Source organism: Erpetoichthys calabaricus, chromosome 1 (assembly GCF_900747795.2).
Source record: "Erpetoichthys calabaricus chromosome 1, fErpCal1.3, whole genome shotgun sequence".
In the NCBI taxonomy this organism is placed as follows: Eukaryota; Metazoa; Chordata; class Cladistia; order Polypteriformes; family Polypteridae; genus Erpetoichthys; species Erpetoichthys calabaricus.
Genome location: NC_041394.2, coordinates 289,276,106 through 289,296,103, shown reverse-complemented (window position 1 = coordinate 289,296,103; position 19,998 = coordinate 289,276,106). Strand labels below are relative to the sequence as shown.

Sequence of the window (19,998 nt, the reverse complement as noted above, 5' to 3'; positions counted from 1 at the left end):
TCGCTCCTACGAGGCGCGGGGGTGAAGGTGACTTGCGCGGCACAACGCGGGGTTGATGTTACGCCGATAACAGATGGCGAGGACGGTTTATCCAACAGCCGAGCCTTCAGATCTCTGAGGTATCTTCGTCTGGACAGAAGATTCTGAATCTGTTCATCGAGTGCCTGGAGTTCCTCGACTACAGTTGCAATGCGATTCACCTCACTGTCGGCCATTGTCCGCTTCTGCTTTGCTTCCGCTTCCGCTTCGTGCCCTAGGAAAAATGAGAGAGAGAGAGAGATGAACTATTACCACTATTACCACTATTGCTTGTGAAGTTGTAATGTATTATAATAAACAGTTCTGATTTTAAAATATTAATGTTGTTAATTGCATATATCCAAAGTGCTTGGCTAGACCACTGTATACAGCAGGTCCACCTACTTTTTTAGGTGCAGCTGACATCTTTGAATTGCAAGCCGTCAACAGGGTTTATGAGCAACATTGAAGATAGTTTTAATCGGGCTTAACATTATCAAATACTAGACAGTAAAACTATCTGACTGAGAAATGTTATAAGCCATTAAGCAAATACAAGTTGTTATCAGAACCAAGATGCTAAAACCATAACTCAAGGTGATAAATGGAATGCTATAAGTCATTAACCATAGCGTTTGTTCAAGGTTTTTTCATCAATGTGCAGGTCGATCTTCAAGTGCCACATCAGTATAAGAGAAGGAGGTGCATGCCCTATGCATGCATAATAATTAGCTATGTGCAGATAAACTTTGAATGAGCTTGACATCACACCTCCCCAAACACAAGAGACTCTATGAAATAATAATAAAAATAAAAGGTTTATTACTATGTACAATACATTTCTATCTTTTTGATAGAAGAAAAAGTGTAAAGCATTAGCACAGACAGTTTGGAGTGCCTCCAGTGTGACTTCAAAAAATAAAATGTGCCAGTAGCTTCAATCATGGCATGGCCCTTTGAATTTTCTTCCTTTAAAAGACTTACACATTTTTTTCTAACTTATGGCTATGATTTTGGCATTTCTGCTTTGTTTTGACAAATTCTGTGATTGCATGTCCCTGACTGCGTAACTTCTTCTTTGATATCATGGAGGCACGGTGGTGCAGTGGTTGGCACTGCTGCCGCATCAGCTCAGGTCACTTTTTTGGCCATAATAATTGGTCTAGTATAGTTGGCAGACATTTTCCCAGCCCTCAGGGACACTTTAAAGACAACTGCACCATTATAATCCTATCAAATCTAGTTCAGTTAGTCCTTCCTCATTGACTTTAATTCAGTTCACCAAGTTCTGCAAATATCGCAAACATTTATGTGATTTCGGGGAACTCACAGCGAAGTGAACTCAGCAATGTTCGCTCATCACTAGTGATAATTAAAATATCTTTTACAATAAAGCAATTCCACACTATAAAGAAAAACTAGAATGAAATGTCTTGCTTTAACATCCCCTTTGAATTGTTTCATTGCTTAACCAGTAACTTTCCCCAAGTCCCTTTATCTACTTTAGATGAGTTAGTCCCAATTTTTTCTTTAACACAACTCCAGCAAACTTCCTGTTCCTGTTAAGATGGTGCCAACCGCCTTTTTAGTAGTGACAAGTGCGCCATCTCCTGGGCGGTTGAGCTCATATACCAGCAAGTACCTCATGATAATAAGACAGGTGTCTCTCTTGCACATACTACCCCCACTTAACACGTTGCACACACGTACAAGCAGCTGTCTGATAGCCACTGTGTATTTCACATTGAGATGTTTACCCACACTCCCCACTGCACAACATGAAGGAAAAACTTCAGCATATCAGGTTTACCCTTATCGGAGCAGAAGCATTTCTTCTTGATGGTAACTGCAAAATTTAAGGCAGGACACAAACTAATGCAGACTTGAAATCAGTATGCAAGTTCAAAAAACACATTGAGCCTTGTTCTTGGGGAAAAAATAGTAAGTGTTTAAACATATTTTATCTAAACCATACAGAAGATCTCTACAGTGGAAACAGACACAGGCATGGTGCTATAGTGGGGTGAGAGTCGTCAGATTTCCTGTTAGAAACTTTTGGTTTATGGTATTAATGGGCACCATTCAGTTTTATCAATATTGTATGTTTCTGCATGGGGGTGGTGAATTGTGCTATTCCCCTTTTTTCTTTTTTTTTCCAGTATTATTAATATGTTGATCAAATAACTGAGTTTTACTGATAAAACTAAGCATGACTGATCCACAGTAGTTACTATAGCATTGCTATAGTCCATCCATCTACAAATTTTCAAACTCACTTAATCCAAGGCAGTTTAAGATGGCCAGCGTCTTTTTATGATGCTGTTCTACCAACACCAGGAGCCACCAGGGCCAAGAAGAAGCCTCACGTGTGTTTTTTTTCTGCCACAAACAATAAACTTTAAAAAGGAGAAGTACATGTTGTACATCGCAAGAACCAGCTGAGCCAAGAAAATTCAGGATTGGTCCAAGAATTTTTGAGAATAAATGTTATGGAGGAAAAAGCAGGAACCAAGCCTTGATGCATTCCTGGTGCCAGTGGAAAAGTGGCAGTGCCAATCATAAACAGTTTATAGTGTTTGTCCTGTGAGATTATGCAATAAGTAAGCATAAATTGGTGTGCTAACAGTCAACTAATGGTGGGGCTGACCAATGGGATGCCAATGTCAATTTATTTATTATGGAGCATGTTTAAAACAACATCAGTAATGCTGTAGCCAAAGTGCTTTACCATAAAATATACAAGAAACATAAAAATAAATAGAAGAAAATACAATAAAACCCAATACAACCAGCAGTAAATTGAAAACAAACAACTCTGAGGAAGGAACCATTAGTATCACTTTGGGAAAATTTCAGTCAGATGAAATTTAATGTAAGAAAATGTGAAGAATTACACAAAAGAAGTACACATTTTAGCTTTGAATATACAATGAGAGATTTGAAACTTGGAAATACACCTCAATAAAAAGATCATGGAGTCACTGTCTACACCTAAGCAGTGTACAGAAGTAACCAAGAGGGCTAACGGGATGTGAAATTCTACACCATGATGTGTGGACTACAAGGTAAGGCAGGTTAGGGTTAAGTTATAAAACACAAAGGCGAGGCCTCACCCGGAGTGTGCAGCAGCATTAGAGTAAGCCTGGAGAAGAGCGACTAGGCTGATTCCAGGCATGGAGAGGTATAAGCTATGAAGAGAAATTGAAAGAGCTTAAGAAAAAGGAGATTAAGAGGAGACCTGACTGAAGTGTTTAAAATTATGAAGGGAATCAGTACAGTGGATCGAGAACACGGGGACACAGTTGGAAACTTTATAAGGGTCAATTCCGTACAAATGTAAAAGAAGTTTTTAAATTGTGAAGATCAAAGTTACTTGCTTAATTGTACCATTAATATTGTCTTGAATTTTTTGCATGCAACTTCAGAGACAAAATTAACCTGAGTAATGATATTTTCAGGATGAACATCATTCTGTTACCAATGGAGCTGGAAAAGTTCTGGTATAGTTTGCCAATCAGCTACCCTACAGAAGCCATTTCACTAAGAAAATTTATTCGCTATTTCAGTAAACTTAAGAAAGTAACTGATCCTGGTAAGTACCGTTATTTATTATTTGACTATCCAAGGCGACTTACAACATTTACGATACAGTTGGCTATGTTTGTTTAGGTTTTCCAATTGGAGCACAGGCAGGTCATGTGATTTGCTCAGGGTCACACAGTGTCATTTGTGGCATTTGAACTCACAACCGTAGGGCTTGAAGTCCAAAGCCTTCACCACTACACCACACTGCCTAATGAGACATTCAGCTTATTTCAGAGATGATATCAAATGCATTTCTGAAATGTCTTTACAGCTTTAAAGAACTCTACGTCCTTCACTCCTCAAAACCGCAAAGCCAGGCTCAGCAAATCAGGGCAGTTTTGGACATTTGCTCTTTAGCTTTGGCTGGGTGTTTGCTGCTTTGATGTCTTCCTGTAACGTGTAGAAGAATGTCCTGCAGATCCTTTTCTGTGGACTAGTGAGGGTGTTTTTAACCTTAACATACCTAAAATGGTTTTACGTGCAGTTTTAATAGTGAAACAAAGTACGTCTTTGATTTACTACCCTTTCCCATTTCTTCCATTGTCTGTTAATATCCTAGTGAACACATTTTTATTTCTTTTTATGAAATATTCAATTTATTCTATCATGTAAATTCTGTATATTTAAAACAAGTAAGACTAGAAAAAGGATCCCACTAAATACAGGGTGGCGCAGGGAAACAGGAAATTTTGGAACTAGGTGTTGGCGACCTTTGGGCGTCGGCAGTTGTTTGAGACCAATGCGACCTCATTTAGAACCCCCTTGCCATTAGTTATAATGGTGCATAACAAGCTCTAGCTGGGAAAGCCTTTTATAAGAATGATGATAATGTCACTGCTGCGAAAAGGGAATTTCCAGTTAGGACATCAAGATCGTGTCCCGTCTGCTCATGAAATTACAACATAGGTGCATAATTTCGAAGAAACGGGTTCAGCCTTAAAAAGGGCTTCCCAGGTGGAGCCACTTTGCATACTATGGCAGCTATTCTACGATTGTTTGGTGACATTCCATGGCCTCCGAGATCCCCAGATCCGTCTTTTTTTGATTTTTTTTTCTGTGGGGCCAAGTGTGCCGCACACATCCTGCAACCATTGTTGAACTAAAAAAGAGGATTGAAGAGGAAATCGCTGGCATTCCTCTTGACATGTTATGTCGAGCGATGCCGAATTTCCACAACAGGCTGTCAGAATGTGTACAGAGAAATGGAGAACACCTTCCTGATGTTTTCTTCAAAACAAAAAATGAATATTGAATGAATATTGATTACCATCTTTAATTGCATATCCTGTACAATACATTTCATCATTAAATGTATTTTGTAATGCATTTATTCATGCATCGAACGTCGATTGAAAATTTCCCGTTTCTCTGCGCCACCCTGTATTTGTAGTTTCATACCAAATTTTTGCAGGCTTTCCCCTTAGGATTAAAAAAGTTTATCTAAGAGTATCTAATCTAAACTAATATTATAATAAAATTAGATATAGGTGTCATTGTAATGTGCAACAGCACCTTAAAGTAGTTTAGTAGTAACTAACTCTTTTTATTGCGGAGGTTATTTAGGAAATGGAAATTTTGAGTACAAAGTTTAAACCAAAGGTAGCATGACAGCAGTGCCTTTCACTATGGTTTTGCATATGTGTATTAAACTGAGAATTGAATATTTTTAAAATTTGTAAGAATACATATTCTGTACATAGCAGTTAAACAAAACTGGCAAACTACTGTTCATTTTTGTTGTGGAAGGAGTCAACCTAACGCTTAGATGTGAAGCCTGAGTAAGATGTTACAAATATTAAGTTAAACAAGAGCCATAGTTAAATTGCTTCATTCATTTTTCACATATTTAAAAGGGAGTAGAAATTATTAAAAACAATACTGATGTATAAGCTCAATCCAGTGTTGTGATTGAACTGTTAAATTTACTCTTCCCATCATGAAGGACCTCAAGAAGACAACCCTGCAACCCTAATCCAGATCAAATTAAAGAGCGACGTCATCAAGCAGTGGAAACAGATCAAGACGATCCTAAAAGCCAGCGATCCCAGCGGATCCAAGAAGGTGCCCCTCCGAGTTATATACGCCATGTTCCTGACCCTCAAATTCAACATTCAGCCTGCTGAAATTGAGACTCTGTGCCAAGCTTTTGATCTCGACATTGATGGACACTTTCACTACATCCAGTTTCTTAAGTATTACGTAACAAAAGACAAGAAGAAATGAAAGTTTTAAACTGCAATTTCATGCTTCCAGTGCTCAAATGTGTTAAACTGTCAAAGCATTTATGGAATGAAACAAATGCCTAGTAAATCAATTTAATATATGGAATAAAAATGTGTATCAGCTCAACTGATTTGCCAATGTAATCTGTAGCCTTTTATTGTGCTCGTACTTTTCTTACTTTGCTGTACAGAAGGCGGACTTTACAGCTTATCTTTGCGATTCCTGGTCATTTAGAGCCACCAAAGCTAGCAGATAAACAAGTTAAGTACACTATACTTGAAATGTTTCAATACATTTTTACATTAAAAACCTAAAAGGTATAAATAAATGTCAGAAATATGTATATTTATGACAATGTTCAAAAGTTAAATTATTGACTTTTACAATTTCAAATTTGTACCCATGAGAAGAGGTTAATTGCGTTAATTTGTAATCGTTTTTTTCTATAATTAAAAAATGTAGACAATAGAACCTGTCTTGATGTGTATGCTGATGAGGAGGTGCTGGGTGCTGAATGAACTAAGATTTCATTGTTCATTTCGCGATTTTCACAAAACAATTTGAAGACAAAGCCACATTATCAAACACCAGCACTGTAAGTGCATTACTTAGTTCAATACCAAATATATTCAAACAAAATGGTAACGTGTTCAACAAAGTGATGTCACCCATGAAACTCTACTCGGACACTGCATTTCATTACATGTGACATTGTTACCAACAATAGCAGCAGTATTACAGTACATTTACCAAGGCGGCCTACAACATTTAGGATACAATTGGTTACATTTCGTTTTGGTTTTCCAATTGGAGCACAGGCAGGTCAAGTGACTGTCTCAGGGTCACATGGTGTCAGTAGCCGGAACTGAACCCTCAACCTCAGAGTTTGAAGTCCAAAGTCATAACCACTACACCACACTGCCTGCCATAGTATAAGGGGCACATGGAGCAAACGGATATTTTCATCCAGACATCAGGAAATCCATCTCTGTGGAAAAACAACAGCTGCAAAATGTTGATTCAGTAAGTCTTAATCCGTGTTTGACCTCTTTGTTTTAAAGTAAACTCCTCTTGAGGCTATTTAAAAAGTATTAGATGATGGCAGGGGATAATAACCTGACTGCTGATACAAAACAAGGTGCTGCCATTCCTGGCCGCATATCTTTACGCATAAAATTAGAGTAACGGGGCTGAATACTTTCTGATGACTAGTAGAACTATAGTAAATCAGTCCTTAAAAGTGACAACACAGATGATGACATAGTCTAAATGAAGAAATAACTGACCAGCAAAGAGAGGGTCGAAAGACACAAGCACATAGCTGAGTGGGATGTCCTTTCCATGTTGGGCAGCTGCTATGCAGAATAGTGCAGGAATTTAATTTAGTGGGCACTTCCATAGACAACAAAAGGTGTTTTTTCTCCCTGTGTGTGAAAATGTTATTAGAACAGTTTTGATGAGAACAGGAGATTCAGCCCAACAAAGCTACCAATCCTATTTTCCTAAAATAACATCATGTCAGGTCCTCCCTGCGTGGAGTTTGCATGTTCTCCCCGTGTCTCCGGGTGCTCCGGTTTACTCCCACAGTCCAAAGACATGCAGGTTAGGTGGATTGGCGATTCTAAATTGGCCCTAAATTAGCCCTAGTGTGTGCTTGGAGTGTGGGTGTGTGTGTGTGTGTCCTGCGGTGGGTTGGCACCCTGCCCAGGATTTGTTTCCTGCCTTGCGCCCTGTGTTGTCTGGGATTGGCTCCAGCAGACCCCCCGCGACCCTGTGTTCGGATTCAACGGGTTGGAAAATGGATGGAACATCATGTCAAGTAATGTCTTACTTTATACCTCACTGCTTGGTAATTTATTCCATACTTTTATGGGTCACTGTGCGAAGGGAAACCTCTTAATGTTTGTGCAAAATGTGCTCTTAGCAGGCTCCCATCCGTGTCCTGGTATTCTTGTTGAAGAACTTGAGGTAATCACCACGATCCACTATACATTACATTTACTTATTTGGCCGATGCTTTTATCCAAAGCGGCTTGCAACACTTCAGATACAATTGGCGCACAGGCGGGTGAGGTGACTGGCTAAGGGTGACACAGCGTCAGTGGCGGGATTGGGACCCAAAACCTCAGGGTTTGACGTCCAAAGCCTTAACCACTGCGCCTCAGTGCCTGCCTGCCTACTAAATCCTCTCCTAATTTTAAAAGCGTCAATCATGTCACCTCTAAATCTCCTTTTGCTTAAACTAAAAAGATTCCATTCACTCAATTTTTTTTTTTTCTCATAGCTCAAACTTCCCTGTCCTGGTATCACCCAGATCGCACTGCTCTGGACTTTCTGTAGTGAGGTTTTTGGTTTGTTTTTTTTTTTTTTTTGTAATATGGAGTTTTGATTCCCAGGTTGCTGCAGATGGCATTACCTTCTTGAACCAAGACCTCGATAGTCATAGACAGAGATGGAGCAGGGCGAATGAGGACACAGAAACAACAAGGGTTAGTGCAAACTGCTCTTATTCACAGCAGAGTGTCAAAAATAATAAGTAAGCAAATAGTTTAATGAAGATAGTACTCCATGGATGTTGACAGTCAATAAATAAATATTCCAAATACGGTTAACACACAGGATCTGCCTTTTAAAAAAATTTTGTGAGCCTCAGTGTGTCCATCCAAAACAGCGTCTCCTCTGCTCTCCTTTTAGATTCGATTCAGTGAGAGGAGACATCCTCTGGCAAGCGCATTCAACAATTATCTGGACCCTGCCACCATCCCTCGACTTTCAGGGGAACCCAGTAAGAAATTACTTCCTTCTTCTACCACCATTCCTTGGCATCCATGGGATCTTCCGGAGCATTGGTCGTTCTCTTTTCCCAGATGTTCAGCAGGAGAGACCACCACTGCTCCAAACAGGGCATCATCCCCAGCCGTTCACCTCCTCTTCAGAGCACTAGCTCTGCCATGATCCCTCCTTTTAACCTTCAGAATCTCTATCCTTTTTTTTTTTTAAATCCCGTCTCTATCCTCAAACTCACACTGTCCCATTCCATTGAACTATGGTGGTGCTGAGGTGTCACCCATTGCACAGCTACACTTGGGCCCTAATTTGGGATCCTGAGGTGATTGTCGTGTGGTGGGTGCAGTAATGTGCTGTATCAGTGCATGATCCCAAACTCTCTTTCTCTCCTCCCTCTCTGTCCTTCTCAGGATCTTTGATAAGGGGTCTGTTTTGTCTTGGTAGACTATTATATTACTCTACTTTCCCCTTTTATATTATTAATGTGTAGCTTTGTCAGAATGCCTCAAATCTCACAGACTTACCACTGTTTATAAGGTACTGTACCATATAACTTCTCCCCACCTTCCCTTCTACATCTATAACCTCAGGCAATTACATAGAGTAAAAGACAAGCAGGAGTTAAATTACAACTTTAAATAATGTATTATTGATAATATTCTTAAAATAATAACAATAAGCAAAGTACAAGTGAATACTGGAAACCTGATAAATGGTGATGTGTAGTTTCAGGTGGCACACAGCCTTGTTAACTAGAGACATTTTAAGTAACTAAGTCCTCATTTTTGGTCATGTTTCTTCAGGACAGGCCACACACTTGTCTCAACATGGCTGCCGAGCTGTGCTTCTCACTGTGGTCTTCTTTTCAGTTCATGGTGTGTGAGATGCTCCTTCATCATGATGGTGAGAGAGAGATAGGGAGGGGTAAAAGAACCGAATTTATGCATTCTTTGTCCAAACCCTTACACCAATAGGGCGTTGTGCTACAGAATGTCCTCTGATTCAGGCCAACCCAAACAGACATACTTCAGACCAACGGGGCACACAATGCTGCCCCGCTCACACCTGCCCCCAAAAGCATTTGCTCAGCTGATGCTTACCAGTTAGGTATATTGGCTTTCCTGTGGGGGTTGATTGAGAGAGTCCTTGCTAAACTGGTGTTAGGCACAAAGCCTTCCATAAAATGACAAAGACTCAGTCCTAAAGGGGGTGGGGGGTGGTCTGCTGTTACTATCAACGACATAACACATTTGCTTTGTCTAAGTTACAAATAAAGACATAAAAAATATTTATCAACTTATATACAAAATTTTACACTACAGCACTATTGACAATAATCTACATCCAGTCCTGCAAGCAGGTCCTCCAACGTACAGGGAACACTTGGAGTTTGGTGGCAGGATTGGCACTTGATTGGCCACCAAAAAAAAAAAAAAAAATCACACTGTGCAGAGTGGTGCTGAGGTGTCACCCCCTACACTTGGGTCCCAATCCAGGGACCTGCTCCCAACCTTAACTATGACACCCAGAGCACTAATGAGGAAACCGGCTGAACTGAGCATGTCTGCTTGTGAATGCATGACCAGCCAATTTCCACAGCAACACCCCGAGGCCGCCCGATGACGATACTCTGCACACTTACACCCCACTGAGCCTAAAGGCATTGTTTTTTTATTTAACATCTGAACACTGCCTCGGACCCCCAATATGCATCATCACAGAAGACCAAAACTGTACAGAGTACTGCACTCACTAGGGCATTATATACCTTAAGCACAGCCTCCTTTGACTTGTACTTAAACGTGACCAGCTTATCGATTCCATTCTTGTACAGATCATTTATGTACATTAAAATAAGCAGCGGCCCCAGAACTGATCCCTGAGGGGACAGCACTTTAACATCACGTAATTCTAAAAGTACTCCCCTCACCACAGCCTTTTGCTTCCCTTCCTGTGTTTGCACCAGTTTTACACCCAATTACATACTATGCACTTAAATCCCACTACTTTCAGTTTATTGACTAACCTCTCATGTTGTACATTATTAAAAGTCCTCTGACAATCCAGATAAATAATGTCATATCGCTGCATCATAAACAGCCGTGACTTACGCCTTGTGACGTGAACATGTGACATCCCACCAAAACCCGTTTGCGTGCCAGAGTTGAAGTGAAAGCAGGCAGAAAGGGTTGGAAACACGCCCCCCAAAGGCGAGTTGCCACTGAACTTAAGTGAGCTAAGAGAAGCTGTTACTGTATCTGAGTGTGGAATCACAGCTCTACAGCAGCTGATCAGAAAGAGAATTATCGGTGTACAGCATCAAGCACACGCTGCCTCAGCCATGCTGTCTATTGAACTGCTCTCATACGGCAAACGCTTCAGAGCCTTTCCTGTAGGGACCTCGTGGTTCAGAAACAGTTTTATCCCAAGAGCTCTAAACACAATCAATCATTCTATCAAGTGCTCCTTGTAGAACTGTTTGTAAGTACAATTACCTCACTGTAAACTTGTGATACAGTTATAATATTGCAGAATCTGAGCCACTTTATAAAGCGCATGTTTACATATGATGACGATATCATTTTTAAGATGAAATGCAGCAAAATATGTTTATTACATTATTTAAATCTATATTGTTAATAATTAAACATGTAAGGACACGGTGCCGCAGCACTAGCTAGTTCACGGATTGTTTCTATCTCATGCTGTATTCTTGCTGGAGCTGGTGTGACACTGGAAGGATAGATGGATAGAATAATTAAACATGTACTACGAAGATATTTCAATGTTCCTTAAAGGTTTCGAAGAATCGGTGTTCTAAGCTTACAGATGGCTTAACGTCTATTACAGAGCTGATTGTGTGGCGATTGGGTATTTGGAGAAAGAAAAATAAGGACAGGAATTGGAGGTTAGTACGTTTGAAAGTGACAGTACTTCTGTAATAAATTATTTCATCGAAGGTCGCGTACGGCGCAGCAAGCATCTTGCATGAGGCAGGAACAATCACTGCACCACCATGTTTCCATGTTTAATAACATGCTTTAACTCCTATCATCATGAAAATGATATCAAGTATACTTCTCAGTATTTTAATTATTCAGAGAGCTGTAATATCATGAACGTAATGGATTCTGCAATCGGAGGAAGAGAAAGCCTGGAAGCACATAGTGATTCACACACATAGAACAGGGGTGTCAAACTCCAGTGTTGGAGGGCCGCAATGACTGCAGGTTTGTTTCTAACCACCTTCTTAATTAGTGACCTGTTTTTCCTGCTAATTAACTTTTTGCCTTAGATTTAATTAACTCGACTCAGACCCCTTAGTTCTTTCTATTTCCTTAATTAGCAGCCAAACAATAATGAGACACAAAATGAGAAAACGGGTGACCAGCTAACCACATTATCTGAACATAAAGAAAGGTGAGGGTCTCGGTAAGGTTGATTTCTCAGGTCAATAATCAGAAACAGAAAATCAACACTTTAGGAAATGTCAGCTGTAGCAGAATGAGAGCAGCAGCAAGCTATGGATTAAGTAACGGGTTTAATTAACAGCAAGAATTGGCTTCTCATTAAGAAACTGGTTGGAGTTTGATGTTCCAGTTTAGCTGGTCACCTGTTGGCTCATTTCACGTCTCATTTCTGGTTGGCTGCCATTTAATGAAGAAACAAATCAATTCAGAGGATGGAATCCTTAAAAACAGGGCTATTAAAATGAAGGGAAAAGGAGTTAATTAGCAGTGAAAACTGGTCACTGATTAGGAAAAGGGTTAGAATGAAAACCTGCAGCCACTGCGGCCCTCCAGGCCTGGAGTTCGACACCTGTGACATAGGAGATCAAATACAATACAAAGCATTTAATGTGCTACTTTAGTTACGATGGGATTTGAGAAACTAGTAAATTAAACAATTTAATGATGAAGTTTATTATGTTCTACTTTAATGACAAAATAAACTATTCGATTTCGAGATTAAAGTTGACATTTCGAGTTTTTTTCCCCCACTGTGTGCCTATTTTTTTTTTCACTGTACCCTAATAAGCTTTCATATGACACTCAGACGGTGGGCTACGACTCGCCTTTTCACAGCGACTTTGATATGTGACAACTTCTTTTTTATTTCTGGCACTGTGCGACTTTGTGAACTTGAACTTTCGAGTTTCTCTGACACTCTTATGTCACTCGATCAACTTCCTTTTTTTGTTCATACCACTGTTTACACAAACAAATAGTACGCTTTTCCTTGCCTCCACTTGGTATTCGTTGAAATTCTTCTGTTTTCCCCCGTGCTTTTGCCATTGCCTTTTTACAGAACGCTGAGTTTAAGGGCTATTTATATTGATTTGCATATTCAAAAAGGCATAATTCTGGGAGGAGTTTGGGGAGTGGCAGCAGGCGCGTACATGTGTGTTGCTTTTCACGCTGACCGGGATTTATTGAGCGGAACAACATGGAAGTTGGCGTACACACAGATTTATGCATCTGGATTTATTTGCACAGACGCACATTAACACTTTTGTGCTTATGTCATGTTTTAGTGTGAATTCGACGCACGGCGTTATGCCTGATGCCCCTGGAATGCAGTTTGCAGCACCAGTTCAGTAAAGGAAAACAGCAAAGAGACCGGAACATCTGCATCTCTTAACAAGGAGGTTCGCCTGCTTGCCTATATCTGACCAGCATTAAGCACCCCAACTGCACCAAACAACAGCACAGCACTTAACATCCTGTTTGTGCCACCTGCCAGTGCAGCATGCAACATCCTTGCTGTGCTATCTGACAACACAGCTCTCCCAAACCCTGCTGAGGTGCCCTCAACACCAACTGCATGACCGAAGTGGCAGAGTAGACCACTCCACCATTTTGAAAAGTTTGTGCGCTGCTGCAAACACTTGGAAGTGGCGACTTTGAAGGGAGGGCTATAGCAACAGCGCTGGACAAGTCAGCAAAAGAATGAGCTGGCATTACATTATCTATAGCAGGGGGGCCTATAAAAATGGCAACTCTACACGGTTGCAGGGGCTTTTCCAACTAGTCTGACAAAAGGCATTTAAAGATAGAGTCACCTTAAAGAGCACAGAATATATCCACTGTGGCACTGGGCACCAATGCTACACTGTACAAGTTTTAATTATTTTGCATTCCAGAAATATTTTTCACTTTAAGTTAGATTTGCATGTCTTGTCCTTCATTTTCCATTATATAGGTTTTTTGCTTGCATTTATCTATCAGTTTTTGTTGTGATGTAACTGCACACTTCTTCATTATTTTTAAAATGTCTTATCATTGTTTCTAGTTTTCTTACTTTATATGTTTACATTTACTGTACACGTACTGCCTTTAATAATGTCTATTTTATGTTTTTGTTACATTAATTTAATTACTATACATTGGGCTCATATTTCTGTGCCTAAACCAAATAAAGTTTAATGCCCTGATTCATCAGGTTTATTACTGTTGCACTCTGCAAGCAGGTCCTCCAACTTGGAGTTTGGTGGCAGGATTGGCATTCCAGCCACTGTAAAAAAAAAAAACCCTCACACTATTCCAATGTGGCGCTGAGGTGTCACATGTTGCACCCGGGTGGATTGCCATGTGATGAGTGCGGCAACAAGCTGTAATTAGTGCATGCTCCTAACCTCCTCCTCCTCTCTACATTGATGGACCAGAAGTCCACGTGACCGTCATCATCAAGTTCTTCCATGTGAACCCTGAATACAGTGAGGACTGATTGAGGTCATTTATGTTAGGTAGAATGCCTAGAGGGGGCTGGGCAGTCCCATAGCCTGGAACCCCTGCAAATTTTTTTTTTTTTTCTCCAGGCGTCTGGAGTTTTTTTTGTTTTTTCTGTCCTCACTGGCCATCGGACCTTACTTTCATTCTATATTAATTAGTGTTCCCTAATTTTAATTATTTATTTTGTCTTTTTTCTCTTTCTTCATTATGTAAAGCACTTTAAGGTACATTGTTTGTATGAAAATGTGCTATAGAAATAAATGTTGTTAGCAGTGTCCTTGCAGTATGGAGATGAGGGCTCAAGTCCGAGGTGCTCCCTGCATGGAGCTTGCATCTTCTCTCTGTGCTTGCATGGGTTTAATTCCCCAGTGAAAGGACACACAGGTTATGGGATTTAGCATCATTAAAACTGACATGTGGTCAAGCTGTGATGGACTGGCACCCTGTCCAGGTGTTGTTCCTGCCGTGTGCCCGATGTCTGGCGAGATAAGCCTCACCTGCCACACAACCTTGCCCTGGATAGGCGGGTTAAAAAAAGAGGATGTAGGACAGATCTCTTCTCACCACACACAATTTGTGTTATATAGGTCTTAACATTTTACATATTCCTAATTAAAGTATTTTATTTTGAGAAATCAGAAGGGTTGGGTTTCTGTTTGAGTTGGGCTTGTAGTGTCATGTTATATTCATACTTTTTGAATGGAAATATTTAATTTCATGGGAAACAGCCAGGCCTGCTAATTTATTTACACTGCTTCTATTGGTATATATACGGCGGCACTTTTAGAGATGTTCATCACATGTGTATTTGCACTGCATTTTTTCTTTTTTATTCATCTATGTATTAACATTAGTAGTTTGTAAATGTAATAATAAATGTAGTAAATATTTATAAACCTTTTATGATTCTTGTAAATTTTGAAATATATATATCCACCTCCAAGGATACACAAGCAAGGCCAGTATGTTGGCAAAGTGAAACCTCCGAAGAGTCATTTACTTAGCCGCTAATCCACAAACGATGTGAGCACGACAGCAAAATGAATCCTCCTATGTCAATTACCTGACATCTGTACATTTCAGATTTTTTTCCCCCAACAATTTCAATAGTTTGTAGGACCCCAGGCTTTATACAGCACGGGCTTACACAGCTAGCATATATATATATTACAGTATATTGCACCCTGCCCGGGATTGGTTCCCTGCCTTGTGCCCTGTGTTGGCTGGGATTGGCTCCAGCAGACCCCCGTGACCCTGTGTTCGGATTCAGCGGGTTGGAAAATGGAGGGATGGATGGATATATATATATATATATATATATATATATATATATATATAGTGGGATATTGCCGGCCTTTCATCCTGGCCAAATACCCCCAGGCCGCCAGATGGAGCCCTCCCTGCACCATGGAGGTGCCCAGAATGCCAGCAGGGAATTATGGACATTGGAGTTTTCATCCACAACCCTGCTGGATACCAAGAGGGCCCCTAGAAGGCGCTGCAGGAAGGAGCAGCAAGACTTTCACATACAACCTGGAAGTGCGTCATAATCACATGAACAAAAAGACCAACATACTTCCGGGATGAAAAGAAGACTTTTGGATCTGACCCGGAAGTACTAAGAAGTCATATGGACAGGGGATCAGGAGCACTTCCGGGTCACGGACTATATAAAGGACTGTGGGAGATCCCAGAGTTGAGCTGAGCTGGTTGGAAGGGTGGTAACGCGTCTGCGAGAGTGGAGGATTGTGTATTGTTTAGGAGTATTGTGGAGAGGAGGGTGCTTTGTGCACTGTTTATTAATAATAAAGTCAACTATTGAACTTTTACCTGGTGTCTGGTATATAGTCTGAGGGTTCAAGGGATCGAGAGCGCCCTTGTCACTATTATATATATATAAAATATATATATATATACTAGACAAAGAGCCCGTTTCAACAACGTAAGATGAAACGGGCACGAGTGGAATAGTAAGTAATAAGTATAAGCACCACAAACCTGATATAGGTGTATTGAATGAATGCGTAATTAGGCCTGGAGCTGTAGTCAAAATCGCCTTTCAGGCCTCTAGAGCTTTAATCGAAGTCGCCTTTCTCTTTGAATTTTCACAACCGTAAATCCGCCGCCTGCCGCGATGTCGGTCTCGTAAGGTTTTTCGGGCAGCTGCGCATTCGGCTTTGGACATGCGCAGAAGGCGACGTGCACAGAAGGCGACTGCGCATTCGGCTTCAGACAGACGTGAGTGAGTGAGTGAGGAGACTGGCAAATTATATATAAGATATATAATATATATACCTGTATATAATATACATATATATAATATATAATGTATACATAATATATATATATATTTTTTCCCCCACTAGATTATGAGTTGTTAGTAAGTTTAAGAGTTCAGACTTGCCTGTCTTGAGACTTGACTTGTGTGAAATAACTTGAGACTTACTGTACTTGTAACTTGAAAAACAATAATTTGTTCTCCCCTCAGCTATAGTTACTTGGATTAGGCTGATCAGACTTTTTATATTCTTAAAGGACATTTAATATTTTCTAGCCATCAAACTGTATGAATTTTCCCAGTATACAGAAATTTTGGAAAAATATATATCAAAGGTTTACGTATGTACTCACTAACGTCCCCAAGCACTTGAGAATAAATATCTGGTCCTGGGGCCTCATATATAATGCTGTGCATAGAATTCACACTAAAACATGGCGCATGGACAAAAGCTGAAATGTGCGCACGCAAAAAAAAATCCAGATGCATGAATCTGTGCGTTCGCCAGCTTTCACGATCTTCCGTTCCATACATCCCAGTTAGTGTGAAAAGTAACGCACATGCACACGCCTGCTGCCCCATCCCAACTCCTCCCAGAATTATGCCCCTTTGAATATGCAAATCAATATAAATAGCCCTTAAGCTCAGCGTTCTGTGAAAAGGTACTGTAATGGCAAAAGAACGGAGGAAAACAGAAGAATTTCAGCGAATACCAAGTAGAGGCCAGGAAAAATGTACTATTTATTGGTTTAAACAGTGGTATAAGGAAGTTGATTGAGTGACACAGAGTGTCGGAGAAACTTGAAAGCTCAAGCTCACAAAGTTGCACAGTGCCGAAATAAAAAAAGAAGTTGTCAAATATCAAAGTCGCTGTGAAAAGGATCTAAAAAAGAAAGGGAAACCACACTGGAACAAAAGCACTGCTTTGACACCGGGTGCCACCTGTTTGCAAAACTGAGCGGAGAACTTGCATACGCAATGGTTTGAGCTACCGTGAAAATGTGCTTGGCTTTATGCCAAGTTTAGGTTTTATACATCGAGATTTGAGTGTGGAAATGGGCTTATACAACATTTTTGTGTGTATGCACCGTTTATACATGAGGCCCCTGGCGATTTGTTAGATTTTATCATATTTAATCTTAGGAGCTCTTCTCTCTGTATCATTTCCATGCCATTAAGTATTTCCTTGGCAGTCCCTGTTACTGTTCAGAGGTTATCGACTTCTTCTCACATTTAACTTTCAAAAAAATTCAGGATTTGAGTTATTAGCTATTTTACTGTCAGTACAGTATACTCCAGTTAACCCCTTCTCTTCTTGATACATTTCACTTACTCCTCCAGCTGTTCCTTTACTACTAAAATACTGAATGTTTTTGCGTCATCTTTTGCCCTTCCTCCAATATTTTTTAACTGCCTTTTAGCTTTCCTAATATCCTATTAAACCATTGCTCTCATTTTCATATGCCCTTCAGTTAGCACTGGAATTATTGCCTTGTACACTTTATAAAGCTGTTTTTTCCCCACTTGTAGCTTCAATTTTAGCACCTTATTTTTCTGCATTTTAAATTATTGCTTTTAAAATTCAGAATGAACTTGTTTCACATTGCACATTAAACCTTTTCCACTACTCCTCAACTGACTTCACACATAAACGTCTATCCCAGTTTATTGTTTTTAGAGTTTGCAGCATCTAATCAAAATCTGCCCCACTAAAGTTAAACTTAAACGTGATAATTTTTTGGAACATTCACATCACAGATGTCTATCCTCAACAATCAACACGGTGCCCGGTGGCAAAGTTTTATTGAAATTTGGTTACTTTTCAATTTTGTCTGTCTTAAAATAAGAGAATTACTCTGTGTGACTTGAGTTCTGGATTAGTCTTTCAAATTTCCCAACATAAAGGCTGCTTCAATCAGTATATTTTGGTCTTTTACCAGTTTGACAGCTACTCATGAGAGGAAAACAGCAAACACCTGGATAGTCACGTGCACTGCAAGGGCCTTGGCCTGTAGACGCGGCTCCGGTGGCTGTACATCAGCTTGCACAAGCCTCAATCACAGCAGCTCACTTCTCCTGCTCCTTGAAATTATAGCAAGTAGCTTATGTGATGTTTGTGACTGTAAAAGTAAAAAATGCAAGGAACCTACCTTGTACAGAAATGTATGAAAGAGGAAACCCTGCTGAGGATTTCCATTACACTAAAAACAATCTCTCAGCCGCTTTAGCTGCACATTATAACGATTCCGTATTTCCCTGAACAATGTATCAGAAGTACCTGCTTTCCATCATGGTCAGATTCAGCCAACACTTTTAGCTCGAGACTTCAGATTTTATACATCTGAAACATTTTTGAAATTTAAGTTTATCTCCTGATGCTTTTGTCCCTAAACATTAGCTGTTCTCCACAGTTCTAAAATGAGAGCACTGGCAGCCCCAGTGACCAGCCTATGGTGTGAACAGACCCAACACTTTGCAATTAAAAATGCGGCTCCTGAACCAGCAAGCCCACACTCCCCAATGACCAACACGATATCAGGGTTTCAAAAGTGGGCCATACATAATGGGGAAATTTAGAGGTTTTATGTCATTTACCTCTTTGCCATCCCTACATAAATCACTGCTTACAAAGAAAATACACCTTTTACGTTCTTTTGTGCTTTTTGGAATGAAATCAAATAAGCACAAATAATGGAGGATTTAAATGTCTGCTTTTATTTTCAAACAGATACAGTACATTTTAAAATGGGGAAAGGGGCTTGAAGGGAGAAGGTGGACAGAGTAGTACAAATTCTGAGAAAAAAGTTATTTATAAAGTGCTACGGGTAACACCAAATATGTTCAATTAGTTAGTAAGTCTTCTGCTAGCTTAAACAACTGTGTAAATGGTACACAGTCTGATTATTTAAACAAGATGCAAGTTAGCCTGAACACAGTTATTTAAAACCAGACAATCAATTTCCAGTTCTTGAAACCACACATCATTAACAAAAGAGCAGAAAACCATTTTGAGTACGCAATCCTACAAATTAGTGTCCATGACAAAGTGCTTACCGTTACTGCAAAGTAAGAAGATGTCAAAAGAGGTTACAAATGGACAGAAAAATAGAAGCACAGCAACACAGTGATACATTTCAGTTTCATTATAAAGCATATTTCAGAGTTTAATCCCTTTCATTTCATTGAGATGAAACAAAATGTCAATGCTCTGACACACATTCACTGTAAACGGATGCATACGGATTTCACTTTCTAACTATTTAATATATAAATCTAAAAAATTCCAGACATTAAATATATTACCCTTGTTTAAAAATTATAAAATCTTTCCATTTTAAACAATTTCTACACTTGAAACTTACTATAGTTATTATT

At 39.8% G+C, this 19,998-nt stretch overlaps 2 protein-coding genes across 2 annotated transcripts in view; both read left to right on the top strand.

Moving 5' to 3' along the window:
* LOC114660741 (uncharacterized) overlaps positions 1-6,122 on the top strand; it is a 149,051-nt gene extending 142,929 nt beyond the window's left edge. The window contains exons 17-18 of the mRNA XM_051928530.1: positions 3,477-3,610; positions 5,546-6,122. Of these exons, the coding sequence (XP_051784490.1) occupies positions 3,477-3,610; positions 5,546-5,826 (415 nt within the window). The 3' untranslated portion in view covers positions 5,827-6,122. The remainder of the gene's footprint in view (positions 1-3,476; positions 3,611-5,545) is intronic.
* LOC127528026 (craniofacial development protein 2-like) overlaps positions 1-19,998 on the top strand; it is a 1,148,403-nt gene that overhangs the window by 571,472 nt on the left and 556,933 nt on the right. The gene's annotated exons all lie outside the window — the stretch shown is intronic.